General features: G+C 43.3%; 1 protein-coding gene across 2 annotated transcripts in view; it reads left to right on the forward strand.

Moving 5' to 3' along the window:
* The window catches only part of flnbl (filamin B, like), a 73,858-nt gene that overhangs the window by 26,270 nt on the left and 26,949 nt on the right, over nt 1–20,639 (forward strand). For both annotated transcript variants that reach the window (XM_061041734.1, XM_061041735.1), the window contains exons 2-15: nt 4,437–4,546; nt 4,711–4,846; nt 5,255–5,352; nt 6,632–6,779; nt 7,555–7,673; nt 7,790–7,864; nt 8,330–8,492; nt 10,180–10,380; nt 10,468–10,605; nt 11,058–11,184; nt 12,450–12,586; nt 12,748–12,941; nt 14,911–15,024; nt 15,156–15,299. In XM_061041734.1, the coding sequence (XP_060897717.1) occupies nt 4,437–4,546; nt 4,711–4,846; nt 5,255–5,352; nt 6,632–6,779; nt 7,555–7,673; nt 7,790–7,864; nt 8,330–8,492; nt 10,180–10,380; nt 10,468–10,605; nt 11,058–11,184; nt 12,450–12,586; nt 12,748–12,941; nt 14,911–15,024; nt 15,156–15,299 (1,904 nt within the window). The remainder of the gene's footprint in view (nt 1–4,436; nt 4,547–4,710; nt 4,847–5,254; nt 5,353–6,631; nt 6,780–7,554; nt 7,674–7,789; nt 7,865–8,329; nt 8,493–10,179; nt 10,381–10,467; nt 10,606–11,057; nt 11,185–12,449; nt 12,587–12,747; nt 12,942–14,910; nt 15,025–15,155; nt 15,300–20,639) is intronic.

Raw genomic sequence — 20,639 nt, forward strand, 5'->3', positions numbered from 1 at the left:
ATGGCGATAGCCTCGTTACTCACAAAACTGTGTCGGCAAGGATACCATCACACACACACACACACACACAGTTAAGTTCTCTGTGTGATGTTCTGAACAGTTTAATGAAATCAAGTTAAAAGACGAGAAATCATTTAAGGTTAAACAACCAAACTAGGTCCATCTCTGACCTGGATTCATAAACTAAAGCTGTGGTCACCCTCCCAGGTGTCGGCCCCTTTGAAGGGTCCTAAAACAATTCTTCAACACCCACCAAAATTAAACGGGATAGGAATGCAGCACATCTTTACAACACAGATTTGTGATTATGCTGCATGGGTTGCTTTACAAAGAATTAACTTAAAGTAGCGATCTGGAGCTCAGCTTTGCTCTCTTTGGTGCCATCTACAGTGATAAGTGGGTACTGCAGGTGTTGTTGTTTTTACTTTTGAACTACATCACCGATACACTCTTTGCTATCGATTCGGAAATGGAATTCCGAAATGGAGGAAGCAACACATGATTGAAACTTAATTTTCAGCAAAAAAAATCCTACAAAAGATTCCCCGATCTCGATCTTCAGATCCTAAAGCGCCTGTGAAGAGATTTCAGATTGAGAGAGAAGGGGGAGGAGCTTGACTCAGGCTTCTGTAGTCAGCCCACAGATGTAGCAGATCATAGGTTGAAGAATGTATGGCGGTCAGGTAGTGCCTCAAAGAAAACAAAAACAATGTCAAGTTTGCACATAACACAAGGCGAGTAACCGCACCCTGCCGAAACAGCCTTATTAAAAGTTTTCTACGCCAAAGAGTTACACGCGCGACTATATTTGTCAGAAAACACGACTTCTGCATGTACAGGATCAGCGAGAAATCGTCCATGTTTGTCCTTAGTGTGGAGCTAAAATAGACAACCTAACAGTAGCTTTAAAGAAGTGACTCGATTCTTTCTTGGGACATCTGTAGACCTGAGGTTGGACGAGGGCTCAAAATCTTGATTTTGTTTCCGTCATTATTTATGAAACTGTGATTTCTAGATCTGATCACATACGATAGACTAACTGAAAAGGTAACAACTGGGATAAAACGTGACATTACTCTGATTTAAAGGGTCGATACCTCTGCAATGATTATGTTTAACCAACAGTTTAAGATAAGAAAACTACCTGTTTAAAGGTTTAACTTGAATCCTGTTGTCAAGAATGAACCAAACAACCATGTAGTTAGTTTAACAGTGAGCTTAGGTCTGGGTGGAGGTGTGTGTGAGTGTGTGTGTGTGTGAGTGTGAGAGTGTGTGCGTGCGTGCGTGCGTGCGTGCGTGCGTGCGTGTGTGTGTGTAGGCTAAAAGCCGCTGACTTCAGCTGCTCACTGACAGGATGTTTGTGGAGAGGCGGCTGGCGGTGACACCCACACACGTACACAGGTGTGGCTGATCAGCCGTAGAGGGAAAAAGACAGAAGGGAAGAAAAATGGACGAACAGGAAGGAGGAGAGAAATGAGACGTAAAAAGGTGAAGGAGTTAAAGGAGGAGGACAAACAGAAGAAAGAGTGTTGTGTTTAAAGAGAGGGAGAGAGATTAGGAATGTAGAAAGCAGGATGTCACAACCTCCTCGTGTGTGTGTGTGTGACCTGTGGGTGAGGCAGCAGTGTCTCCCACAGCTCCACCTAAACCTGAGCTGCTGAAACATCTTTGGATCACAGCTGCTCTGCTGACAGAGCCGCAGATTCACACGTTCACACCGATACAGGGTGTCATCAGTCTGCTCGCTGCAGCAGGGTGTGGACAGTCAGCCCACCAGAGCAGCTGGGGTTTGGTGCCTTTACTCGAGGGCACCACAGCAGTACTCTTAAAGGTACCTGGCACCTCTCCAGCTACCAGAGCAACTTACATACTTTGGTCTGCACCCGGACTTGAACCGGGTGCAGACCCTTCGGTTCCCAACCCAAGTCCCTACGGACAACATTTTGGGCACTGTCACTGTTTCTAAAATTCAGCAGAAGAACGCTACAAGCTAGTTTAATGACCTGCTGCTCAAGATTTATCATCTCCAACTTCGACATGATGCGCTCGGCTTCAGTCGCCACAGTTTCCTGTGCACAAACAAGCGAGATTTGTGGCCGAACCGAAAACTGGCGATCTAACAAGCAGCTTATTGTTAATATCAGAAAACATTTAGATCAAATGTAAGAGGCTTGAAGAAAGAACGAAGGAGGGCTGCACTCTGCATAAACAACTGTGGTGTTGAGATTGAAATAAAAAGTCAAAAATAAGAGAAAAAAATAGGTAAGCATATTAATCAATGACTATCCTGCTTACCTACAATCCAAGTCATAGGTGTTGGTTGTAAGTCAAAAATAATTCCAGGCCTGTGTCGTAAATATAAAACGGCTATATTAAAGGTCCCATATTATGCTTTTTCTGGTTTTATATGCTCTTTAGTGTGTTTTCCAAGTGTCCTGTGCATGTTTAGACACATCTATGTGCAAAAATTCAAAGTCTGCGGAAACGCAGCTTCTCCTACCTCCTCCTGTTAGCTGTACTATTAGCCGCATGTAACGCTCGGTTCTAGCCCCCCTCGATAAAAATGTGTCAGTCCGACGTCATTGTCAGTGTGAGATCACTGATCTAAGCCCATTGGCTCGTTGTGGCAAGCCCTGCAGCTCATGTTGAAATTTCCAAGAAGCGTGCTGAGCAACTGACCAATAACAACAGAGCGGATCGGCAGACCAATCAGAGCAGACTTGGCCCACGTGGGGTCTAACGGTGTGGGCTTCGCATTTTGTGGGTCGGTAGAGACTCAGGTTACCCAAATATATGTTCAGAAACACTGTACAAGTGGATTTTTCATAATATGTCCTCTTTAAGAGATTCATAAAGATTTCCTCACTCAGATGGCTTTAATCGGGGGTTGTAATTACACTGAAGGTCGATGTGTTCAATCTGACATTTAAAGAGACCACGCACACAAAAATAACCCCAAGAGAAACCGAACGAGTGCAAACATATTCTATAACAAAAAGGAAAAGGATGGATGATGTCGTGTTAGAGTATTTCCTGATTCAGACATAAATATTTATTTATCTGTTTCCTTGACATATTGCGACCCGACGTGTGTTTCTTTGAACTTTGAAGCACTTCTCTGCCCTTTAGGAGAATGAATGAACGATTTATCAGAAATATTTGAGTTTTCCTTTCATTAATAAATTCTAATTGTGGATAAAAAACGGAGAGAGGATTAAAAATGTCAGGAATGTTTTGTCTGCTTCACTCTGAACTCTGTGTGCTGCAGCCAAAGATTATCTTACATTGCCTCCTGTGTGTGTGTGTGTGTGTGTGTGTGTGTGTGTACTGGGTAGCTGGTGTGAGGTACCAGCTGGTACACTGAGGTCTTATTATTAATGAGTAAAAATTCCCAGCAGCACTTTTTTTTCCCTTTGCTAAAAAATGTTAGTTGTTAGCTGTGAACAGATTCTCCTCGTCCTGTATGTAGATCTGTGTGTCTCAGTGTGGTCATATTTTCTATCATCGTGCAAAATAACAGACATGCTGGGTTGTCTGCAGGTAGAAGCTGTATGTGTTAAGAATATAAGTAGTTAACTAAGACCGACAGAGCTGTTGTTTTTATTTTCCTCCCCAGATAATCTCTGGGAGATAAATTAGATTTAAAGGTCACAAAATCCACTTCACCGTGTTTCTCTAACACTAATCTACAAATCCCCCCATGATGAGAAAAGTCCATCCTCTCCGTCTTTTGCCTGCTCCACTTTTCCACTTGTGTGCTCAAACAGGCTGTTTGGAGATTTTCCCTTCATGACATCACAAAGGGCAGTAGCCCCTCCCCCAGGTGGGTGACACTCCCACAGCTAGGTGTTTGTTCTGCCCTCTGAGTCTGCCTTCTCACCGTAAACAATAGGACATGGAGCGAGAAAGCCAGAGACACCCAAGCCCTTCCAGAGAGGGGGCGTGGTCAGACACAGCTCATTTACATATTTAAAGGTACAGACACAGAAACAGCCTGTTCTGATCAGGGCTGAAATAGAGAGGTTTATAGACATGATCAAATACAGGATCAGAGTGGATTTAGAACAAGACACTTCACACACATGTTTTGAGGAGCTCTGAGGCTAATTTAAACTTCTTAAAAAGTGTATATGTGAATATGTGACCTTTAATCCAATAACATGGATAAACACTTTGGTTTAAAAAGTGTTTTTCCAGCATTTTACCTTTTTTATCCCAAGAAATAAATCTCAACGACACTTTGAATGTATAAAATGACCGTCATAATGAGGTTTGTTGCTGTACACGATCAGATATTAATCACATGAAGCCAGATTGGGTCTCTTCTGGTGGTTTTATTTGTTGGTTTGTTTTGAATAAAGTCGAGTACGTTGTTTTTTCCAGCGGTCTAAAAGCTGTTCTTTGAATCTGACCTCTGCTTCTTTTTCTCCCCTCAGACTCTAAAGCCATCGTTGATGGGAACCTGAAGCTGATCCTGGGTCTCATCTGGACTCTAATTCTGCACTACTCCATCTCCATGCCGATGTGGGAGGGCGAGGATGAAGACGTAATGACTAAACCTTTTTTTAACTTCTGTCCCTCTCAAAGCACATTCATCACTCAGTCTGCATTAAGGATAAAAGCTGTCTTTTAGTTATTAAATTATAATTAAAAAGTATGAGTCACTGTTTGGAAGCTGTCTAAATATTTTATTTTTTTTCCCCCCATCAGACAGAGTCAAAGACCCCTAAACAGCGTCTGCTGGGATGGATTCAAAACAAAGTCCCCGATCTGCCGATCCATAACTTCAGCCAGGACTGGAGGAACGGCAGGGCACTGGGAGCACTGGTAGACAGCTGTGCGCCAGGTACGATCTGAGAGTGTGTTTGTATTTGAAGGGATGAATATGATTGTTTTCATTTTTATGTTTCCTGTAGGAACATTTAAAGGAGTAAAGTACACTTTCTACTCCCGGGACCTGAAGGGGAAACATAGCAGGGGTCAATTGAGCTGTTTGGTCAAATGCACAAAAACATAAATGATTACAAAACTTTACCAGAAAAAGACATAATGAGCCAGAAGCAATAACTTTCTTTCTCTTACTGCCGGTGAACTAATTAAAAAAGTAAGTTATCTGTTTCATTGTAAACAAAAGTTGCTTCATTGCATATTGTGTGTTTTGTTTATAAAGAATCCAATCCTCCCATCCCACTGTGTCTCTGTAGGTTGTTGTGCTTCTGACCATGTTGTCGTTGTGTGTTCATGTTGTTTGCAGGTTTGTGTCCAGACTGGGAGACCTGGGATCCAGTGAGACCAGTACAAAATGCCACTGAAGCCATGCAGCTGGCCGACGACTGGCTGGGCATCCCGCAGGTAAGAATCCACTCTGACACAGTTCCACGCTGCTCTCTGCTTCTTCACTTTGACTGTCACACTGCACCATAAGGTGGACAATTTGACCCAATAAAGCATCTAAACAAAGTCCAAACTCGGCAGACAGATTTCACCAAATCATGCTTTGTTGATTAGACGCTTTTATTTGAAGCTGAGAGGATGCATCCTGCAGATTTTAAAAGCCTAAAACAGATTGTTGCTGCAGTACTTTTTGCTCGGTCAGGCAGTGTACACCCTCAGGAAGTTTCCTCCAGAAAAAACACGGCTCTCAAACTCAGCTGTCACACCTACAGCGTTACTTTAGAGCTCTTTGTTTTCTGGAGGAGCGGATTCTTGAGTTTGGAAAATGTCAAATGTGACGTGAGCAAGAGGAAAAGGCTGTAACTGAAACTCGTGTGACACAGAGTTCAGCGTCCTGGACTGAGTTAATCCACAGCCAAGCTTCCTCCTTAAATCATCTTCCTCAACGTCCCGCCTCTTCCTTTTTTTATTCTTCTGTGAGGTCAGCTCAAGATCACTTCAGCCGCTTTGCAGATTCACTGAAGATGATTTGAACCCTGAAGCTTTTTTTATGTAAAGTGTCTTTAGATATCATTTGTTATGAATTAGAGCTTTACAAATAAAGATTTATTGATTTACAATGAAGTGTATGATCAGTACTATGTGGAAATCTAAATTGTATAAGTTTTTTAAGGTTTATTTTTTGTTTGTTTTTCTGCCTTAATTTTAGAGATAGGACAGTGTAAATGAGAGAGAGTGGTGGATGACATACGGGAAAGGACACAGGCTGGATTCAAACCCGGTACCACCCGCTTGGAGGACGATGCCTCCATAAATGGGGCGCATGCACTGAACGCTAGGCTACTGGTGCCCTTTTTTATTTATTATGAAAGTGATTTTTTTTGGGCCTTTTTGCCTTCATTAGACAGAACAGCTGGACAGAGACAGGAAAACGTCAGGAGGAGAGAGTGAGGGATGACATGCAGCAAAGGGCAGAGGTCGGATTTGTACTCACGGCTGCTGATATGAGGACTATAGCCTCCATATATTCGGCGCATGACATAACCATTAGGCTATCCGGCGCCCCTGGAAACTGTTATTCATCGTTTGGGCAACTTCGTCTGAATGAAATGAAATCTTTATGTGCAAGATGTCAAATATTTCAGACAGTCATGTTTGAAGAATGAGATGGCTGTAATTTAAACCTGAACTGTGTGTGTGTGTGTGTGTGTGTGTGTGTGTGTGTGTGTTTGTGTAGGTGATCGCTCCAGAGGAGATCATTGATCCCAGCGTGGACGAACAGTCGGTGATGACTTACCTGTCTCAGTTCCCCAAAGGCAAACTGAAGCCTGGAGCTCCACTCAAACCCAAACTCAACCCCAAGAAGGCCCGGGCGTACGGACCAGGTACACACACACACACACACACACACACACACACACACACACACACACACACACACACACACACACACACACACACACACACACACACACACACACACACACACACACACACACACACTCTGTTGGTTAAAAGCTTCTGTGTTTGTGACTCGTTCCTGCCAGTGTGTTCAGTCTAATGGGAACACTGGAAACAGTGGTGTGTCTGACAATGTCAGGAAGTGAGTAGCTATTAGTGTGAACAAAGGACAAGGTTATATCTGATGAATACACACACACACACACACACACACACACACACACACACAAAGGTTGGGAAGTTGAACAAATATCCTCTGACTTTTACTGAAGGAGGAAGGAAATACCTGGAAATGGCTACAGAGGATGCAGGACACACACACACACACACACACACACACACACACACACACACACTGCAAGCGTGCACCCCCTCTGAATTACTTGACAACCGTTTACGTGTAAATCTTAAGTCATCCTTCACTATCACAAAATGCAAAACTTTGATGCAATACTACTATCATTTTGTTACCACGGCAACAAAAATTAGAAGTCCTTGGCACCTGATTTTCTGTAATTTCTTTTTTTTAATGACCAAAACTCTGAGAATGCGTCATTTTTAAACCAAAAGAAAAAGTCACGTCTTGCCTTAGAAATGTTTTTCCTGCTTTACAGAATTGTTCTTGTTCAGCTGAACCGTGTGTTCCTTCACAGTCCATTTATTTAATGGTTATTTTCTGTTGATGGTCTTTCTCTGTAGGTATTGAACCGACAGGGAACAGAGTGTTGCGTCCTGCTGTCTTCACCGTGGACACGTTCAGCGCCGGTCAGGGTCAGGTCACCATCTACCTGGATCATCCAGACGGCACCAGAGAGGAGGCATGAACCGACTCCTCCCCCTTTACTCCTACTGCACTTCTCGATTCTTCAATAACTGACCTTACACTTTAAGCTCTCGTCTTTTTGTTTAACATCTTTCCGTTTGTGCGTTTTAGCTGAAAGCCGAGCCAAACGAGAGCAAGAAGACTTTCGGTGTCACCTACGTTCCCAAAGTAATGGGACCGCACAAGGTGAGCTTCAACTCTCACGTGGTCATTTAAAGTGAAGATAAGAACTTAAACGAGAAGGTGAAATATTGAGATAAGGTGGAGGGAGGCTCATAAACACGAGGAGATCCATGTTTAAAAACATACGAAGATCGGAAGAGGACGCCGCCCTCCCCTCTGCAGCTGTTCATGGTCCTGTTTGGCCCTCTCAAAGTCCTGCATGCAGCGAGCAGCGTCACCCAATCCTGAGTATCTACATTTTTTAAAAATTCTTTAGTGTCTCTGTGTGATCTAAAGCATCCTTTCACAACACAGTCCTGCACCCCACACCTTCAAATCCTGTTCCTTAAAATCCAGTGAAGAGGGAAGAAAAATAGATCCTTCATATTTACAAGATGATTAAAGGTTTTAGGATTTTTATTTAATCAGTGAACTGCCTTGACTGTTGACTACAGCACAGTCTGGATAATTGTCGTCTTTGTTTACCAGGTGACGGTGATGTTTGCAGGCCAGCAGATTCCCAAAAGTCCGTTTGAGGTGAGCGTGGACAAAGCGCTCGGCGACGCCTCAAAGGTGACCGCCAAAGGCCTGGGAATCGAACCTGTGGGAAACGTCGCCAACAAACCAACATTCTTTGACATCTACACCGCAGGTCAGAGACTTCACAGACGCACAGGAGATTCACACAATGTACGCAGGGCAGACGGGAGACCGTTAAATATGTTGGCGCGCTGATTAAGAAGCTTAAGGCGCCGTGTCCACCTAGCGTTTTTTTTTCTGAGCGCCAGCATCTTTTTTTCAATTGTTTTCAATGAGCACAGAGCGTTAGCATCAGCAGCAGGCGGCCACCTGGAGAAAAAACTTAGCGCCCTGTTTCCTTTTTCCAAGCTCCAGCGTTTATTGTGCGGCTGCTCCGAGCGCTTGAATTGAAATTTGTTCAACTTTTCAGAACGGTCCTGTTGCGGTCACGGGATCTCTTTTCCTAATGTTTGATATTCCCTGTATTTTAGCCTCCTACAGGTCGTGTCTGACATCCTCCTCGCTTTGAGACTGATGGGGGGAAAAACGATCTCAAATAAAAAAACATGCAGTAAAAAGTAACGGAGCAGTCATACAGCGGCTGTTGTCAACAGACTGTTGTCATAGAGACAGGACGGACGCTTCATGCAAGCACTTCAGAGCGTACAGCCAGCGCTTTTCTGCCCGAAATAAACGCTAGGTGGACATCATTACTAGCTGTGACTCGCCTGACTCCCAACAAAGAAGATGTGATGACCAATCTGCCAAAACAAGGGGCGACCTCACAGTGGCTCTGATGCTTTAAATAAACAATCTATCATCTGTTAAAAGGACAAGGCCTGAGGGGGGGGGGGGGGGGATCTGATTTCACAACCACACACTTTAAATCATCTCTGACTCAACGTTACACACCCTCGCTCTTTGTTTGATATGTACTCAGAGACGACAAAGGTATGTTGACATGAATCAGCCCGTCTGGATCAGAGCTGAGTCTCACTCATTACGAAATGTGCTTACAGTGTTTATTCATGACTTTCCAGCAGAGGGAACATCCTGCTGAATATCTTGCATTCATCAGTGTTCATCTCCTTTGTGTCCTTATTTGACCTGCAACACTGCATGTCACCCTCCAGCTGTTACGTGTTAATGAAGATTACGTTTATTTATCTGTCTTCTCTGTGTTTGTGGGAAAAAGGACGCTAATCATTCCTGTGCATGAGAGCTATACATGAACACTGCGAGGTTGCAAAAAACACACACACTTTCTTTTTTTTCGGCTGCTCCGAGCGCTCAAGTTAAAAATCTTTCGACTTTTCAGCACGGCGCTGTTGACGTCACCGGCGCTCTTTTTCCAAATATAAGATTTTCTACATATTTTTGTCTCTTACTGATCGTGTGTTGTACTCCCCCAAACTTTTCGCTCCGTCTCCGCTGCAGAAGATTCACTCAGATTTAACGGAGCAGTCATACAGCGGCTGTTGTCAGCAGAGTGTTGTCATAGAGACAGGACAGAGCTTCTCTTCTCAGCGCATAAATGCTTCATGCAGGCGTTTCTCTGCGCACAGCCAGCGCTTTTCTACCCGGAAAAAACGCTAGGTGGACATTTTGAAATGGACTTCCAGCCTTTATGCTAAACTAATAAACCCTGGACAAATCTCGTATCAGCCCTCCAGCAAACTTGGTATTGGCAATTTTCAAGTTATAACCCTTTACGTCACTGCTTACTGAAATAAAGAGAATATCAGAAGTGTACTTCCTGCAGATCAGCGCCTTCTCTTCCCTCACAAACTTATTTTCTGGCAATATTTTAAACTCTGCAGGAGCGGGTACAGGAGATGTGACGGCGATGATCAGAGACCCAGCGGGCCGTCAGAACAGCGTGGAGGTGATGATGGAGGACAAGGGCGACAGCGTGTACCGCTGCACCTACAAACCCACACAGGCCGGGCCGCACGCGGTGACCGTCACCTTCGGGGGGGTCGTGATCCCAAAGAGCCCCTTCAGCGTGGACGTGGGGCCTGGTGAGTCTTTCCAGCTTTATTAAATAATATAGAAGATAGAGATCAAGGCAGGACTTTAACGAACACCTTCGTGTGTGTTTTTATCAGCCTGCATGCCGGGTGCGTGCAGGGCGACCGGGCGAGGTCTCCAGCCGTCAGGACTGAGGGTCAAACAGGTCGGAGACATAAAGGTGGACACCAAAAATGCCGGCAGTGGAGACCTGAAGGTTCTCGTCAAAGGACCCAGTGAGTACCAATCTCACTCGAGAGATTTTAGGGATTTTAGAGAATTGAAAGGTTATTTACTCCAGGTAAAAAGCTGGCTTGGACCAGTTCTGGATAGTAGTGCAAGGAATATCTTCACAAGTAATTTAAAATGTACATATTTTTGTTGTTTTAATGTAATAATGTTGCAAGTTTTAAAACTATCATGACAACGAGTGAAGAAAGCAGAGCTGCATTTAGCAACATTAGCTCATTTTCTAGTTCCTATCGTTCATGATAAATTTGATCATCACACCACATCGAGATAGTTTATCCTGCTGCTCAGATTGTTCACATCCTCCTCTCTAAAATAAGATCCACAGTCTCCAGTATTTGAAGGCAAATCTGAATATTTATCAAAATGCCTGAAGGATCTCTGACTCTGATTTGATATCAGATGACTCTGGTTGATGTGTGTGTCTGTGTGTGTCCAGAGGGGATCGAGGAGCCGGTGAAACAGATCTGCAGTCAGGACGGCGTGTTCTCCTACGAGTATTATCCCAACAGTCCGGGCAAATACACCGTGACCATCACCTGGGGGGGTCAGCACATCCCCAAGAGGTGAGCTGTGTGTGTGTGTGTTCAAAGAATCACCTCAGCACTTTACCTCATGTTACCTGAATGGTTGGCTCTTCTGGGAAATAAAGACTCCATCGCTGGCTCTGAAACCGTCTCTCCTCTGTGAAGCCTCTGTTACTACCTCTGAAGACGGTACAGGGGTGGTGTGGGGGGGATCACTTCATCCCATCACAGCCCGGCTCTTAGACTGTGACAAAGATTGGGACACATAGGTTTATTAGTTAGTAAAGCAATTTATTTACAAGGAAAATAATCAAAGTTACAAAAATTGTAGAATTGAAGAATCGTGATCTGAAGCCCTGGAGACAGAAAGCAAGCACCAGTAAACTCATCAATGCAGAGGGGCCGTCACCGTCGGCCATTACGGCTCTGCGACAATCAGATTGAAGAGGAAACGACACCGGGATGTAAATATCACAACTTCAAACGGCAGTCTGAACAGGGCTTTAGTCTTTGTCTCTTTGTTGAGTTAATTGTGAGTTTTGTCGTTGACTTTAAGTTTTAGTATGAACATTAATATCAGATTTAAAGACGAGGATCTGAGGCTGTAAATGTAAATATCATACACTTCATGAAGGAACAAGGTGTGTGTGATAACTTCACACTCCTTCGTGCCTGTTTTCGAGTTTCTCTTATAATCCAGAACAGAATCCTGAGCAGGCATACCCTCGGGTCATAACGGGTCAGAGAGTTCCCACAGTGAAGAAGACGTCTTTAAATCTTCTCAGGGCTTCTGTTTTATTTCATCCAGAAGTGACTGTTAGCTCACCTGGCTAATGTAACGTCTCCCGGCTTTGTTCTGCTGGATACGGAAGAAGAGAGAGAGAAAAACACCGGGCTGAAAACGAGCGTTTGAGCAACTGTTGTTTGAAGTTTTAAGTCAATATATAGGATACTTTGATTATTTTTAATACCACGTCTTAAGATGATCGAATCTCTGTTTTTTTTAATTGATTGAAAGTATTCAAAAGGACAGAAGCTGTAAAAGATTGGGGTGCAGATGGTCTAGTTGTAAGGTTGCATCCACTGTACAGAGGCATGCCATGTACAGGGGCAACTCAGGAAGAATTCAGGGGCAGATTCCCCAAAATGTTGTTCAAGTTTTCAGGAGTGTGAAGAGAGGTCTAGTGAAGGTAAAGAGCAGACGAGTTGGCTTCTCTTATGTTGGTGTCTAAGGTGATATGAAGAAATGTGTTTAAAACATTTTTTTAAGACTTTTGTCTTTCCCTCTTTTTTCTGTTTTTCAGTCCCTTTGAAGTGACAGTGGGTCGGGAGGCGGGGCCTCAGCAGATCAGGGCCTGGGGTCCGGGTCTGGAGGGAGGCATCGTGGGTAAACCCGCAGCCTTTGTTGTCGAGTCCACCGGCACTGATGTCGGCGTGCTGGGTGAGATTTCCTCTTCTTTCACAGCAGCTTGATTTTGTGCTTTGTAACTTTTTTTTTTAATTTGATAAGATGCCCGAAAAGGATTCAGATCCAATCTGAGTGTTCAGCCAAACCTCAAACCTACTTCACATTCAGTCTAACCCGAGCCGCTGGGTCTGCAGGTTTTGCCATTGAGGGACCGTCTCAGGCGAAAATCGAGTGCGAGGACCAGAACGACGGCTCCTGCGATGTCCGTTATTGGCCGACAGAGGCCGGAGAATATGCTATCCACGTAACCTGTGACGAGGAGGACATCGAGCACAGCCCCTTCATGGCTCACATCGTCCCCGACAACAACGCCAGCGACCCGGACAAGGTCAGGAAATCCCCTTTCAGACACGCACTCCTCAAAAAAAGTCTAGGAACTATCAGGACAGGTTCCCACATAGATCTTCCGTAGTTGCCGTCGTATTTCCCACATGTTGCTCCCAGTGTGAAGTTTTCCCTGTTGAACTGAGGCGGTCTCAGAGGCAGGACACGATGTAGAAGAGTAACACAGTTTAACATTGACAACATATCCTCGATGCTCAGCTGAAGCAACAAAGTCTGACGCTATGATGGCAGTTTGTCCATCAAGCAGAAAAAAACTGCTTTCATTACGAGCGTGAAGATTGCAGCGGTTTTGTAGATACGGATTTATTAGACAAAATTACACATCCAAAAATAAATCGTCGAGGATTAAAATACACAAAAAAGCCAGAGGTCTTATTTTTCCATTGTGGTCCTCTATCAAAGTACAAGATGGCGGGTAATAATAAGTTCATGAAAATGCCTGTTTTGCTCTGCTTGATCTTTTCTTTTACACATATCTTTTTGTATTACAAAGAGTTTGAAGCATGATCACTGAACAATGATGATGAGCAGAACATTACAGTACTCATTTTCTTTCACTGATCATACCTCCACAGCATTTGAAATGTCAATATTTATGTCATGAACAACTGAATAATAAGGTGTGTGACGGAGCGGCTCCGTCACTGACTGCAGTCAGCGCACACACGCTGACACACACTGACACACGCTGACACACGCTGACACACACACATCCGCCAAACTTTTCCCTCTGCCAGTGCGCCTATAATCATACAGTAAATCACACCATCATCCTCCTTTCCCTCTCAGTTTCATAGCGCGTTTAAGGGTGCACACTTGAGAGCTCTATTTTTGGTTTCATACATATATATATATATATATAGTCATAGCGGTATTACCGTTGGTGCGTTTCATGCGCGCCGCTGTGTCCCGTTTGGGTGCCAAACAGAGTGGGCCCAGTTCCGCATTCTAAATAGGCGGATGGGGCGCACATTGGTAATCACGTGATTGATTGGGTAATTAAATGTTTGTTTGCAATGTATCGCCACAGATACATTAGCGAGGTGTTAATAAAATATGGATGAAAATGGGTAATTTAGTGATGAGTAGACCATATGAATTTAACCGGTTATAAATTGCTCATTCATGAGAAAGTGTGTTTTGTGTAAAATGTTATGCAATTCATAACGCCCAGTGGGAGGGGCTTCTTGCTTTTAAAAGATGGCTGCTTACTGCTTTCAGGCAGTCGAGGATGGTTACAGGGAAGGTAACATGTTACAGCGAGAGTTCATTTTTTTTTGGAAGTACCGTTTGTTTGTTTTTTGTTTGGTTTTCTGTTTTTGCATTTTTTCATGTTTGTAAATAGCTATCACTGCACTTTGGGAGGCCGGCAGAAAATAAAAACACTTCACTTACAGTCTGCGACTACGCCTGTTTTCAGGCAAGAGTGACATCAGACTTACACATAAAAATAAATGAAAAATATATAAAAAACAAAACAATGTATAGATCTACAAATTATTTTAACAGCCATTTCTTGAGATCGGATTTAAAACTCCTCTCCTGCAGTGGTCACAGGATGTAAATGTTAGCCTCCATGCCCGCCTGCTCACTGTGAATTTACCTGTGCTCACACTTCAGTTCTGAAGTTCAGGAGGCTGACAGGGGAAAAAAAAGTCCTGAAAAAGTTGGGCGTGAAAAATTCAGCCAAATTTTAGGTGTGACTTTGTGTATGAGTCCTGTGTCTTTACTCCTGGGTCAGCTGCTGTTTGTACTCGCTCTAGCTGCGGGGAAGAAAATCTTCTTGTCACAGATAAGTTACAAACCGCAGCGCTGCAACTCCTGCAGGTTGACTTTGAAAAATGAGAAGAAAGGGTGATGTGTCGATCGGCATGATTTTGGCCTTGCAAGTTGTTGGAAACCTCTGAATGAATTCTGGTCCTCTTAACACGTGCTGGTTTTCTGATTTGCAGGTCAAAGCTTACGGTCCGGGGCTCGAGAAAACCGGCTGCTTGGTCAACCAACCTGCTGAGTTCACTGTCAGCGCTAAGGATGCTGGGAAGGGACCTCTGAAGATCTCAGCTCAGGTGAGACACTGAAACCTTTTCTCTCTCAGTGAGTACAGACATGCACACCTTTCTGTTTTTTTTTTTAAGCTACATGTTAAGACTTCAGTTTGTTTTTCCGGAAGCTTTGACCTCTTTTGTCTCTCTGGCAGGACGCCGAGGGTCTCCCTGTGGAGGTCAAGGTGAGGAGCAAAGGTGACGGGCTGTACTCCTGCTCCTACACGCCGGCCTCCTCGCTCAAACACACCGTGTCCGTCGCCTGGGGAGGAGTCGGCATCCTGAACAGCCCCTTCAGGGTAAGCAGCCAATCACAGCGCCCTGTCGCCACAAGAAGCGATATCCTGCTCAAATCCAAGGACGCTTTCGAGGCAGAGAGCGTTAAGATCGTCCAATCAGAATCTTTAGTTAAGGCAGAGAGCATCAGCGTCGTCCAATCAGAGCAAAGTGTTCTGGAGGGACGTTTAGAGGCGGTGCAGTCCAAACGTAAAGGTGCGAGCAGTAAAAGTAAGAAACCTCTGATTATCATCACTACGTATACCGAGGAGAGGTATGGCTCTTAGATTGGCTGCACGCAGACCAATCAGAGCACACGCTTTAAAGACGGCGTTAAAGAAGGAAATCAAATTTCACATTTCACAGTGTTCATTTATCAACCTTCCTCATCACTCTGTAACCCGTCTGTGCTCTGTAACCACCTCCCTTTGTGTTTGAGATCAGCACTCACTCACTCACTCACTCACTCACTCACTCACTCACTCACTTTCTTTCTTTTTATTTGGAGCTGATGTTGTTTTAATGTCATTTTAAAAATTACCTTGTGCACTAACCAGTCTGATCTGCACTGTAACTCACTTTTCCTTTTTTGTAATTTGTGACACTTTTTGTTGTTTGAGCTTCACTTATCTGACCCTCTCTGATCCAAAGATTTGAAACTTATCAAGTAATAAAAAAACATCTGAGGAGGGACTGATTCTACTTTGACCGATTGCACTTTTTGGGGCTCAGATCTGGTGCTTTAAATCTGTGATACAGAGTAGAGAGGCTACAAGCACGCTGTCCATGCAACAAACATGAAATATGAATAAAAATAATTCATAACTAAAACCATTGGTTCTCAACTGGGGGCGGCTGTGGCTCAATTGGTAGAGTCTGTCGTCTCTCAACTGGAGGGTCGGGGCTTCAATCCTCATCTCCTGCAGCCTTATGAGGATGTGTCCTTGGGCAAGACACTTAACCCCAAGTTGCTCCTGCTGCTTCGTTGGCAGCGTGTGTGATTGTGTATGAATGTGATTAGTTACTTTACTCAGCAGCCTCTACCATCAGTGTGTGAATGTGTAGGTGTGACCTGCGGTGTAAAAGCTCTTTTGAGAAGTCAGAAGACCAGAAAAGAAACATACAAGCTCAAGTCCATTTACCATTTACCTGGTGGGTCGGGAACCAAAAGCGGGTCGCAGAGCTGTTTTCAGTGGGTCCTCAATGTATGCCTGTGACACGAGAGTGATCTGTGAAGTGTTTTGGAAAAAGTAACGCTGGTTAGAAGGATTGTGTGAACACAAAATATTTGGATCCTGAGAGGTTCAGATAAGTGAAGAGTGCTGTCGTCTTTACTGCATGTGATTCTTATCTGTTATGAAGTCTAATTTGTTCCTGTTGAATGAAAACCTTTTCATTTTTTATAACTTTACTTTAAAGCAGCATCTTTTAAAGGCATAATGTGCGACATTCTGAATACTAATATTGTGAAAATCAAATACGCTCTCTGTAAACAAATCGTGGCGTGAAAGGTTCTTAAAGAGAGCGAGAAGAGTGTAGTCAAACTCCCTCTGGATTTGCTGATCTCGTCTGTGTTCACATAGACGTTTCACTTACAGAAAAAAACAAACATGTTTGAAACATGTTGCAGTGAACCCCTCCCTGTCCAACCGTTAGCCCTGCCACCACGTGGGGGGGAAGAGCGGCGGCCCCGCCCACTCAGGGAAGCCGTGACAAGGTGCTTTAAAACGGGAGTGTCGTCGCAAGAGTACATCTGAAGAAGAGCCAACAGACTTTCAGAACACAAGAAAAAACTTTCTACAGCCTAAAAAAGACAAATGCTACAACAGAATCATCCTTGAGATTCATATTGTTACTTGAAATGGATCGCAGAATCCCTGACCCTGCTGGTGGAGAAGGACGGGAGGCATGGGGGAAGTCTGGCGTCGGGAGGGGAGGCGGGAGCTCAATTTGTTTTGATCTGAAAATCTGCTCTGAAAAGTCACACAGTACGCCTTTAAAACCATTAAAAGCATCAACGTCAAACATGAACTAAAGATAAACATTTTCATCCGAACAAATTGGTCAGTAATGAGATGTAGGCGATAAAATGACCATAAAGCCGACTCAGTGAAAAGGTTTTCACTCCACAGATGAAGTATGCACCATCTTGTCTTCTTTGCACCTTTCATTTAGTCTTTCAATCACATTTTCAGAGATCTGTCTGTATCACTCTTAACGTTGTTTATCAGCCGTCTGCTCATGTTTCATGGACTCACCCGCAGGGCGAATACGTTTATGAGACAATTCCAACGGGCCTCAGATACGTCTGGATCTGCGTTTGTGTTCGCTTCAGGAATTTATGACAATGCCAACAGGCTTCAAAAAGCTGGGCAGAGACAATGTTGCCTTTGTGTTGAGACACAGGTACAAAGTCTGAAGTTTACAAGATAGGAGAACAAAGCGGCTAAGTGCAGAGTTTTACGTGTCATGACGAGTACATTTGAACAAATTGATCAGGGTATCGTTCCTTCTCGTGTCTCTGATGGATGATAGATTTTTTTTTTATGGTCCACAAATCATTTCGACCTCCACAGGTGTGTCTACACTTGTCTGTAGAGGTCTGATTTCAGCTTTCTAAGCTGATGTCACTGTGATGAATCAGCAGGCTTGTTGTGAGCTGCAGCAGCCTGCAGGTCGCCTGGCACACACTGAACCTTTCTGCAGCTTTTATGTTGATCCAGGTGATGGATGAAGAGTAAACAGTCACACCCTGCTCTCAGAGCGTCTAAAAAAAAAAAAAAACACAGCAGTGACTCCTTTTCATTACAAGTAGGGAGGTATGCAGCATGGAGGAGAGATAATGGCTGACAGAAATGTTACCTGATGTGACCTTGCTGCTAACATCCACGGCTGTTACACGTGTGTGTTTACATTCTCTTCTGATTGGATGTAAGTTCTATGTTTGATGAACATCTAGAGCTAACCGAGGGGTTATACTTATATCCCTGAAGCAAGTCTCTGTACTGTTCCTAAGCATGCTTCACCACCACAAGTCTTAAGCATGGTACACTTCCTCGGCCCTGGCACGCTTTGACCCCGCCCCCCCTTCCGTCCGGCCGAGATAGTTTCCTGATGTGAGCTGCAGTGCTGAGGGTTCTGACCCCTACTACCAAAAACTAAAGCTTGACTTTCGTCAGCTTGTAGAGGACGTGTACAAATTTTGCAATGACAGTAGGAAACCTCATCTGACAGCGCTCACTCTCGGTTCCCAAAGTTTGGCATTGAAAGTAAACAAAGAAAAATTAGAAACGAGAAAGAGAAAAAAGGAAGAGGAGTAAGCGTGGGGACACTGGCAGACAGGATGTTAATGAACGTAGGTTAAAGGGCCCCCCAATTAATTTTTGCCTAAGGCCCCAACAGACTCTAGAATCGACGCTGCCTGTAAGCCCAAAGTGATGTGAAATCCAAATCCTCCCTGATTTGTGCACGGACGATTTAAATCTCTGCAGTTTTTGTTTGAGGTTTTTTTGTTGGAATAAGTCGTTGAAAAATGAAACTTTCAGTGCTGGGAGCCTTCACTTTAAAGCTCTAAAAACAAACATGGAAGACGGCTGATAAACAAAGTTAAATGTAAAGAAGGATGCTTCAAGCTTTTCTGTGCACGACCCAGAACGACTTCTTCTCCTGATGTACGAGAGAAACCCGCTGAGCTCATTTGTGTATGATTTCTTTGTCTAATGAGAGTGAATGTGTAACACAAATGTTGACTGACACTAACCTTCATCATCAACTGTACTCACCTTCAAGGTCATTTATTTTCACTTCAGTCTCCGATCTATTCATGGGTTGGTTTCCAAATAAATTCTGACATTTCATTTAAATATTTTTCTGTGTTCTGAGATTCATTTCCTCCATGTTTCATTTCTTTAGAAGCTTTCTTTAAGTGTTATCATTTATCATTTCGACGCTGATTGTGCTGATTGATTCAGCATGCTTTAGATTTCAGCCTCATGGGATGAAAAAAGTCTCTGCACACCTGAATGTTTGACGGTGCATCGGAGGAGGTCGAATTTAAAGAGCCCCGCAGACTGACTCGTTTTACGCTGGCATTTATTTGATCATAGAACATTTTGACAGATGATCTGTTGAGACGGTGTGCGGGACCCTTTCTCATTTTATTTAAGGACACAGGAACGACAAGAAAGACGCATTTCATTGAACTTGAAAATATAATTTATGATAATAAACCTGTTGTTTTAAAAATAGACAATTTAAATTTAGCAACGATTAAAATGCAGAAGGCGGCATAATTGGAAACCAGCGACTTTGTTTCCCTTAAACACAGATAAAAACCCCACAGGGTTGTACGCAATGTGTAAATAAACATTTTCTAGCTTTTAAGTGGTTAGTGCATTGAGGCTTAACATCCTCGAGTGCGGACGGCCCAGGTTTGATCCCCAGCTTCTGCAGCCACATGTCCGATATGTCCTTGGGCAAGACACTTAACCCCAAATTGCTCCCGCTCGTCAGCGTATGAATGGGATTAGTTTATACTGATGGCCACTTTACATAGCAGACTCTACCATCAGTGTGTGAATGTGTAGATGTGACGTGCGGTGTAAAAAGCTTTTTGAGAAGTTGGAAGCCTAGAAAGTGCTATACAGTACAAGTTCACGTCCATTAGTCCATATATGTGGTAGATTGTAGATTGAAGGTTTTATCTGCCTCGATATATTGACTACTGAACTGTTTTTAAAACCCGTGAGTAGCAGTTAACAACATTATCCTTGCTGGAGTTGACACGAAAGAGAAATTAGTAACAGATAAAAGAAGAGACTCCTATTCCTCTAAACCGTTGTCAAAACTCTCATTATCTAACTTCACAATTTTGTTTCTGACACCTACATGGTTAAAAACTAAAAATTACACAAACTTGGTACTACTTTATGGGACTCCTAGTGATGTAATCTTTCAAATTGTTGCAGTTTTATACTGAAATGTAAATATATCCTCCCTGAATTATTCATATAAAAAAGTACATACATGGTTCAAGGCCGATGTGAACATTTGGGTGTTATAATTGTTCAGCTGTTGTTTTTGGATTCAATTTAATTAAAGTGTAAACTTAAAAGATTTGTCAATTTATAATTCATTAATTTAAGTAAAACTAAACCATATGACAGCATGTAACATAATGTGTGGAGTGAGTTTAAAAAGTCTAAAAAATAGTAGGGGATCCAGGATGGAGCCCTGTGGAACTCCAATTTAATTATTCTTAATTGCAAGAGTTCCAAAAACTAAAATGCTGTGTCAAAGGTTCATTTTAAACATTTCAGGATCTAAAAGGGAAAATTGTATTTAATAGCCTTTTCTAAATCAAA

Source organism: Labrus mixtus, chromosome 7 (assembly GCF_963584025.1).
Source record: "Labrus mixtus chromosome 7, fLabMix1.1, whole genome shotgun sequence".
In the NCBI taxonomy this organism is placed as follows: Eukaryota; Metazoa; Chordata; class Actinopteri; order Labriformes; family Labridae; genus Labrus; species Labrus mixtus.